This window comes from Alligator sinensis, unplaced genomic scaffold (genome assembly GCF_000455745.1).
Source record: "Alligator sinensis unplaced genomic scaffold, ASM45574v1 scaffold289_1, whole genome shotgun sequence".
Classification (NCBI taxonomy): Eukaryota; Metazoa; Chordata; order Crocodylia; family Alligatoridae; genus Alligator; species Alligator sinensis.
In genome coordinates, this window is record NW_005841881.1 from 3,596,313 (window position 1) to 3,606,148 (window position 9,836).

The 9,836-nt window shown below is 42.7% G+C and overlaps 1 protein-coding gene across 1 annotated transcript in view; it reads left to right on the forward strand.

Annotated features, from left to right (window-relative positions):
• Positions 1-9,836, forward strand: part of CEP128 (centrosomal protein 128) — a 184,293-nt gene that overhangs the window by 25,172 nt on the left and 149,285 nt on the right. The window contains exons 4-5 of the mRNA XM_025196583.1: positions 3,237-3,363; positions 5,026-5,147. Of these exons, the coding sequence (XP_025052368.1) occupies positions 3,237-3,363; positions 5,026-5,147 (249 nt within the window). The remainder of the gene's footprint in view (positions 1-3,236; positions 3,364-5,025; positions 5,148-9,836) is intronic.

Below are 9,836 nucleotides of genomic sequence, written 5' to 3' on the forward strand. Positions count from 1 at the left end.
CCCCCGCACCCCCATAGACTTATGTGGAGGGAGCTTCTGTCTACCATGCTGCCTGGCTACCACATGCATGTGTGTGCGCACATATGCACGTCGTGCCCCGTGTCCCACTCCCCCAGCCCCTTGCAGGCTGAAACTTGGCCAGCTTGCATGGAAAAACCCACCGTTTCCTGCGTTTGTCTCCTTTGAAGCAGAAAATCCGCATTTTTCTGAGGCAAACTGAAAACCTGGATCCCTGGTAATTAGGAGTTGAGAGCTGTGTTTAAGCTTAAATGCCTTGTTTTTATGTTTCTTTCATATAGAAAAGTCTGATTACTCATGGAGGGAAAATCCTGAAACATTTTCCAATGTAGGGAGTAAAATAGCAAATTTATGCCTGCATGCTATGCTACTTACATACGGTTTTTAGTCACAACAGCACGAGCTACTGATCATCTAGTAAACAAAATAGCAGTAGGTACCATTTGCTGCCTTTTCATGACAGCAGCAGATGGCAGGACAGGAAACTACTGGAAATCATAATATTTCACTCTCTTGTTTTAATTTTGTACAAGTTTTTACTTAAAAATAGATTTCGCATGACTTCACAGAATTTAAAAAAGCCTGTAACATTACTTTTAGTCTCCAGTAGAGGAAATGGGGGAGACCAGAGGTTTTTTCTACATAGAATTGTAAAGTATAGGAAACTCTCGGGTATTGATTTGGGCGTTTGTTGAAAGGAACTCACAATCTCAGTGAAAACATGTGATCTGCTTTTTCTTTCTCATATATATTTTTGTTGCTTTCTTAAGACACACCATAGCTATATCTCTAGACACATGATTTTTGTGTGCAGCTGTCATCAGTGACATCTTCTGAACAGTTCCCCAATAGAATGACGATGGTGGGTCCAGTGAAGACTTTTTAGAGCTTGCCAAATACTCCCTGAGTCGAGATTAATAAAAGTCTTCTTCCAAAACTTTTCACATTGTACATGTATTAGTACAGCTCAAGGCTCTTCAATTTGTAAGGCCCCAGGGACCACACCAGCAGGGGCATCACACCACATGGGCTACAACAGGTAAGCCATAGGCCATCAGGCTCCATAGGCACTCCTCCCCACCCTTCTGCCTATGTGGGCAACTCCGTTCTTCCCCGCACTGTGCTGGGTGCTCCTCCACTGCTGCACCTCACAATTAACCCCTCCTGCTGGATTGTGTGCCCTTGTGGACATTCTGCCACCACTGCGTTGGGTGCCTTCCCACACACTAGTACCCTATGTGGGCATGATCTCACCCTCATTCTCCGACCCTCTCTGTGTGGCCTGGACTCGCCCTCAGCTCCGTGCACTGTGCCGCAACGTCCTAGTCCCTGGGGCGAGGGCAGAAATGGCAGCTGGAGGAGAGCAGGGGGAGCCTGGAGACTGGCTGCAGTGTGGGGAAGCAGCTGCTAGATGAGTGTGGGGGGTGCAACTTAACCTCTCAAGGATTACCAGTTGGACAGCATTGGGATAGCATATTAAGCTCCACTTTTTTTTTTGATCTCTGAGACTTGCATTCTACACTATAGGACACTAGTTTTTCTCCTTAAGCTCAGCTAAACCATGTAGAAACACTATATAAACTTAATTTCACTCATTTCTACCCTAGTTCTCTTGAATTTAGAGACAGAATCCCAGTTTATATCATTTTGCTGATAGTTAAATATAAATTTGGCAGGTTGCATAGCCTGTAGAAATAACAATTGTTTCCTTCCCAGACTTCCTACTAGATCTGTACAACAGGACACAATAATTTGAACATTATCTTAATGGAGGGCTTTTCTATTATGTAAAATTGGTGTACCATTTTCCTATATCCAAAATCATAGCAGGTGATAAGTACCAGCCTCCTTGGCAAACGTGTCTCATTCCTGTTTCAATAGGCAGATGAGTCTACAGGGTTGTTTTTAATTCCTGTTTTTCTCCCTGGGCTCTTACGGGTTAATTACTTGGAGGATGACCTGCCAGGTAGATTGCCCCAATGCAACCTTATGTAGTTACAGACATGGCTACAGCGCATGTACAGTAACTGTCATATTACGGTGGGTTTCTGGGCTGTTAGATGGTCTGCTTTTTACGTGTGTGGAGAAACAGGATAGTCCAGCTACATTCATGATACCTTTCTACTGTTTTCTTCCTTTGTGGCAAAGTCAAACACCAGCACAAAACACGTTGCAGAAAGAAAACTGTACATTAGGGGTAAATCAATGTTGTTTTATTTTTTGGATGAACTTGATATTGGTTCTTTGACATTAACTTGGGCAAATGTAGCTAAGATATACTTAAGCTTCTGTAAGGTACTTGCTTTAGTAACTCACAACAATATGATGATAAGAACTAATTAATGTGGTATGTATAAATTGGCCCAATAATGGTTTTAAATGATAATGCTCTCAGCAAGTATAAATAAGAATAATCATCTAATGGGTGTGTTTTCAAGTTTGGCCTTACAGGGATTTGTTTTTTTGCTGATGGTATTCAAGATCTTTCAAGATTCAAAACACTACTGTTTTACTAATTGCAAGTTTTTCTAGAAAAGATCAAGATTAATATTCTAAAGAATGATCTGGTTTGGGTGATGCTAAGATCACGTGAACAACATGAATTTTAATACAGTTGAATGCAAGGTCATATTTCTAGGGACCAGGCAAATATATAATATGTGTGCCAAAACCTTGGCTTTCTCTGCTTAAAGACATGCTGCGAGATTCCCTGGAGCATGTCTCTATAAGACGGGAAAGCTGGACAGGCAGTCCCAGGGCTTGAGGGGCTTGATTCTGCACTGGAATTCCCAGGCTGTTCAGGACCAGTGCCCTTAGGCTGCTGGAGAATGTCACCCATTGTCCTACAGCATTAAGAGATGTGCCAGTGGGTGACCTGCATTTCTCCCAGTGAAGTGGATCAACTGTGCCAGGCATATCCCAGCATAGCTGATCCACTTCATTAGAGGTCTGTTTTTACCCTTTGTGTTTTATTTAATTATTTACTTTAAGAAATTAACATCCTGTGAAGCTGTCACCCTTAGTACAATGTTTTATCATGCTACAGAGAACTTACTGTACACGACAAACCACCAAAAATAGTATTCTAGACCTCAGCAGTACTTGCTTTAAGCTTTTCATACTTCTGCCTTTGTTTTTTCAAAGAATGTATTACATTTTACATCCATGCCCTTTCACACTTCTGTACACGTCTTTTACTGGTTTTATTTTCTCTGCAGTTAAAGGAGACACTAGAAGAATCTATAAGTCAGTTAAGGAGCCAACGACTGTCCAGGAATTCTGGAATGAGAAGTGCCTCTCTTTCAAGCTTATGTACAAGTGACCTGGATGGTGAAGCAATCGTTGGTAATGTTACTGTACATTGATTATATCCCAGAATTCATTTTTTATTGTTGCTTTAAGGCAAAAGAGCGAAGCCATCATATTTATGTGCGTGCCTAAACAAAGGGATGGGCATCAAAAGATATAACCACTCTTGTTTCAAAGAGATTCAATTTTGAAATCTGGCTGGCCTGCATTGAACAAACAGTTGCTCAGCTGGTGACATCTAGTGTCTTCAGAAGATAGATGTCAAGAGAAATAACTCCTAATGGCTTGATAAGAGTGCTGAATCAAGCATCAGATTTTTTCTGGGGAAAAACTGTTTTATTTGGAGGCAGAGACAAAATGGACCTTCTGGTTTAGTGTTCACAATGCTTACCAGTAAGGAGAAACCTGGGAGGGGCCTTACAAGCAGCTCTCTAGAGGCTGTTTCTGATGTGGTGCCAGGCGCTTTTAATTAGCCAGCTGCGTTAATTAAAAGTGCCCATGTGTCACATGTACCAGTGGCACAGCATACCTCCATGCTGAGAAAATGGCACTGCTAAAACATGTTCAAAGTAAAGTATTGAACATGTTTTAGTTCAAAGCACGCCCCTGCCATTTTCTCAGTGTGGCGGTGCGCTGCGCCGATGATGCACATGATGCGTAAGGCTGCCAGAGCACATCAATTTTTGTGCTCCAGCAGACTCAGTTAACTGAGTGTGCTCTGACATGCTGGATTTCTAGCACATCAGAGCAGGCTCCCTGCATATGTGTAAGTGCCCACAAATGATAAATTACTGATTTTACTTTCAGTGTCTGTGGTCTTTCTTCCTGGAAGCAAGTGCTACTTATCCCATTGGGATGTTTATAGTCTTCCTTTCCCTTATTGTATACGCCTTACCTTTCTTGTCCAAGAGCTTTGAAACAGTTGTCTTTAAGTAGTCTTTAAAATGATAATAACTTTATAAAGACAAAGCTGGTATTGGCATAGAACTGACTTGTGCTCTTCCTGGGTTTTGAACAATGTGTTGGGAAACATTATAGGCAAGCTTATTTAAAATAAATAAATAAATAAAATAAAAAACCTCCATAAAGCGAAAGGCAGTGGCTCTCAACTAGGTTGCCCTGGCACACTAGGGTGGCACAAGGGCCTTTTAGGGGTGTAGTGGTGCAAGCACCTTGGGTACTGCCCCTGCCACTGTAATGAGGTGAAACTCCCCCAAGTGCTTTGTGTAGAGTCGGACCAGGAAGGGCTATAGCAGGAGCCCTTCCCCGTGGCTGCGGCAACACCTTGTTTGAGAACAATTTAGGTAAGCTGAGGGTACCCAATAGTGGTTCTCTACCAGAGTCCCATCAAATTCAAAATAGTTAGGGAGGGGTGCCCTCTAAAAAGGTTGAGAACCACTGTAATAGGGAGAGGAGGAGGGTAAAAATGAGTAATGAAGGAAACAGACATAAAAACAATTGTATTGTTGTATTGATTAACTTTCTCTAGTTTTATCGCATTATTTTTCTGGTGCGTTTTGAGAGAGAGAGAGAGAGAGAGAGTGTGTGTGTGAGAGACAGAGAGAATTTATTTATTTTTTGACTCCCCTCCATCCCTTTCCTGCTGTTTCTCCCCTACCCCTCCCAAAAAATAATACCCAAAACCAAACTCATGCAGTTATGTCTTTCTGTTTGTTTTTTATCTGCTAACTTGTAAAGGGAGTCACCATTTCCAGCCTACCTCTCCTCTCAGGGATTATGGAGATTCACGGGGTACTAGACGTCGGAGGTCTAGATCTGCTACTGTCCGGTTTGTTGACGAGACAGATAATTTGGACCAGGTACTGAATACTAGTAGGGCATTTTTCCTAAATTCTGAAATTTAGAGCTTGTATTTTGGCTGCTGATATGAAGAGTTCCTTTCAGTGTGTCTGCCGTTACTTGTGAGTTCAGTATATTGCCAGTGTTTTTGAAGAAAGTCATCTGTAGCCCCCACTGATATGGTTTGTTTGCTTTGCTCCAACCTCAAAATGTCAATTGTGTTGGAACCCTGTAGCTTTGTTGTTTTCTTTATGTAAAGAGCGAGAGAGACTGCAATGGCATATATAAAAGACACTATTTGAAAAATCTCATTACACTGGACTCATTACACTCATTGCATGCACTAATTGGCTCTGGTGATCATGGGGAAAAATATTTAAAGAATACAGCATTTGGAAGATTTGATTAAAATCCCTTACCCTATGCTCTTGGTGCTTTGCGGCTGTTTAAACAACATCAATATGGAATTTTAAAAAGCAAATCTTGTTTCTAGCAGACAAATGTTAATTCCATCTGTGTAAGCATCATATACTTGAACTCACTGGTGTTCATTGCTGTAGCTTTTTCCAGATATTTACTTAAAACTGGGGCCTATAGTATGGTCAGAAGACTAATAATTTGGCATGTCTGCAGGCCTTTGAGGAAAGCCTCATGGTCAAAGCTCTCTTGCCAGCCACTTTCCTTTGATATCAAAGAGCTTACTTGAGTATGTCTATTCAAGGTAGTGCTGTTCTGAGATGCATTGTGTTTGCTTCATGTATGCTGTGTAGACCAGTAAGCTCTGCAGAAAAAAACTTTTTGACACATTCAGCAGCAGGCTGTTATAGCTACACTGTATCCCATTCCAAGTCTACCAGGCCTAGCATGTTGTAGCACAGAGTCCACCTCAACATGTAAAGCTACATCGCTGGGCAAAAACTGTGATGTTGTAGCTACATTGTAGCAATGTGCTCCCTCATTATAGTGTGCTGTTACAGCAACCTAAAAGCTAAAAATAGCCATGCATAGCCAGCACACCACAGTATGGGCTGTTATTGTGCCAACACTTAGTACTTCCAAAATGAAGTATTAAATGATGGCGCAGTAATAACAGCGCTATACGGCCACATATGGATGTGCTCATTGCTGCTTTTAATAATTGTATCTGAGATAGCATAGGAAAGAATCTGCTCCATTGTGCATCACTTTTTCTTTTAAGTATGGGGCCACTTTTTGTATCCAGCTTCTGTTTTCACATGGCTTCATACACATAGATCAGGGGCAGACAATTATTTCAGGTGGAGGGCTGCTTACCAAGTTGTGGCAAGCTGTCTAGGGCCGAATGGGTAGCCGCGCCTCTTCACAGGTGCCCTGCCCCCTGGTCACCATCTTGGGACCAATGTCCCAAAGCCAGTACTGGTGGGGCCCAAAGCGGGGTGCAGGCTGGCAGGGGTCTGTGGTGCTGGGCTGGGCTACACCAGCAAGGAGAGGGGGTAGCTGGCCCAGCTCCATAGAGCCCCCGCCGGCTGGGATGCTGTACCCCTGCTGCCCTGCTGGCGCTGGCCCTGGGACACGGGTGTGGGCTCTGCTTCTGTACTCGCTCACTCCCAGTGTCTCCCCAGTGTCTGGGCTGCCTGACCTGGATCCTGACATAGATAGTGCATTATGGTAGTTAATATCATGGTGGCTGAGGTATGTATTACATCCAGGTTGGTTTATGAAAATCTGTACTGTTCTGGAAAAAAAACACATGGGAAACTGTCTTTTGTGCAAAACTACCCACTGAACATTTGCCCCAGACAATTCTAATACTTAACAAAACTGTGGAACACCAACTGGGAGCATGTTTCTTCAGTCAGAAGGATGGAATATAGTTGCTTTTTCCAAAATCACTTTATTCTTGATTGGAATAAGCTTCAGTCAAGGCTAACATTTTTCACCTGAATTGCATGTGGATATTTGAATTATTTGTCCTAATGAACGGACGGAACAGATGGAGAGGAGTTGAAGATCTAAGCATCGTTGGTGTACTTGAGAAACCTTCACAGATGTCTACCTTTTTGCTCTATAAGCATCTAAATAGACATATGGACTGGTCAGGGTGATGGGAAGGACTCCTTTTGGTATTCTACATGTCTGAGGCTTCATCTGTCTGAACACTTACCTTGGACTTCTGTCTGGGTCTCCAAGGTTGAGTGAATAGGTGGGACTTACTTGAATGAGTCCTATTTCTGGACTACCAGAATGCCATGAATATTCAACAAAATTGACAAAATTGTAGCTTTTTTATTATGATCCCATTTAAAACTTATTTATGTGGGGCTAAAGAAATTTATGGACTCCAAAAAACTTTAAAGATGTTTCATCATAAGCTTTTTAATCATATTTTCCCAACCAGTTAACATGAAAATATATTAGTCAACAAAAAAACCTGCACTTTTATAATAATATGCTCTTTGAAGATGGAATCAACTGTGTTGCTATGTCTGCCAACATGTATTGCATTAATGGTGTTCTCAGAATACAAATATTTTTAATGTCTTGAATAGAATTATCTCCAACAAAATATAATTATATACACTGTAAAATATTTTTAAACTTGATAGCTTACACTGCTCTCTTTTATTATCCGAGATAAATACTGCTTTGATTGGTTTTCTAAACCACTTAACTAAAATGATATGATGACATGGTAAACATTTTGGTCATTGCCATCCTCAGTGACCTGTACCAGGCATCTAAGTCATCCCAGCCTGAGAAAATTTCTTAGTGGTGTAATGAATGCACAAATGGCCCACTAGGCCAGTTTGTGGCAGAAAGCTTTGTCAGAGCAGAGTTTAGTGGTTGAGTGCCTCGGCACAGTGGAACTTTCTAGCACAAGGCACGGTGAGATTTTGTACGAGGGAATCTCTCGGCACGGTGGAGAACACTATTGGCCGGTTGTAAATTATTCCTACGTGGCGACTAGCAATTGGCTCGCTAGCCGTATAAAAGGTTGGAGAAGTTTCCACCCAAGTTGGAGAACTCCGCGTCCATCTCGGAGTTAACGTGGCGGACTGATCAACCGCTGACGACTCCCTGTCGCCGACCGACCCAGACGTACCCCCGTGTTCTGCATGCTCGTGTTTAGAAAGATATCTCGTCGAATTAGAGCTCCCGGTTAAACTGTAACTGAAGTTTGAAGTTAACTTTCTTCCTACGCTGTACATCTTGACAGTGTAAGGAAAGCCACTTTGTTTGAACCAGTACGCGTTTGTGCCTAATTCTACTCCAGCGGTCGAAAGTACCCATCTGTACGCGCCGGGTTTGTGGCCACAACCCAGCTGACCCTTTCCCGGATCCCCCTCGGCCCCCACAAGCTTCAGCCGTTTTCCCTGCAGTACCACCTTCAATCCTATGGCAGGTGATGATCTGTGACTTCTACCCACTGTTGCTCTTTAAGTCTACTGTGCTTTTTCATGCGCTTTGATCCTTTGATTGCTTTCCATCTGTAGCCATTGATTTTCAGGAGTTATTTGCCATCCTTCTCTGAAGAAGATAGAACTTCAGTAGATCTGCAGAATTTTTTGTGCTAGTCATGCTTTCCTTTTACTGCATTCCAGTTCTGCATATAGCAGCTATGTAGGCATGTGCTTATTGCTCATACGTTGTGTGATCTGCCTAATTGAGCTTTGTCTTCTTTAAACACTGAAGCTTTGATGATAAATTGCCATGTTTCATCACCTCAGCAATGAATTCTTGGTCAAATGATCTGACCCTTGCAAAGCATGCAAGAAATCTGGGCATACTTTTTCTGGTTGCTGGAAGTGTAAGCTGTGTAGTGTTCAGACTTTATATCCATTACACAAAATCCAAAGAACCAAAACCTTTCCCTTTGTAGAGACATTGATTCCTTTTTTCCCCTCTAGATGCACTTGATCAGTTTACCAAAGACCATATTTGAATTTGGGATGTGGGAAGCAAATAGCTTATTGATGCTAACACAGTCTATTAGAGCACTGCTTAGATAATGGAACTCATGAGTCGCAGGAGACTACACTCCACTGTAGTAGAGTACAGGTCGTGCCTAACTCTTGCCTGGTCCTAGGTGATGCATAATAACAGTCTTTGTCAAACTGTTATCCCAAAGCTGTCAGTGGTTGCTGCAGTGTGGCCAACCAAGATCTGCAAGTCCTGTTTGGAATGCTCTATTAATGTAGTCATCTATGTAGAGCAATGTATGGAGCAGTTGAATGGTGACTCTTGGTCTTATTTGCAACCTTGCATGCTTGAACAGAAGTTCAGAATCTTAACATCATGCTAACTAGAATGTCCCCAACTGCCTTCTCGAAGCGCTGCAAAAAATAGAATGAACCTAGTGGACTCCAAGATGAACATGAGTCGGCAGTATGACGAAGCCATCAGAAAAGCCAATGGCACTTTATCGTGCATCAGCAGATGCATGACGAATAGATCCAAGGAGGTGATACTTCCCCTCTGTCGGGCGCTGGTCAGACCTCAGTTGGAGTACTGTGTGCAATTCTGGGTGCCGTACTTCAAGAGGGATGCGGATAACCTGGAGAGAGTCCAGAGAAGGGCCACTCGTATGGTTAAGGGCTTGCAGACCAAGCCCTACGAGGAGAGACTAGAGAACCTGGACCTTTTCAGCCTCCGCAAGAGAAGGTTGAGTGGCGACCTTGTGGCTGCCTATAAGGTCATCACGGGGGCACAGAAGGGGATTGGGGAGGGTT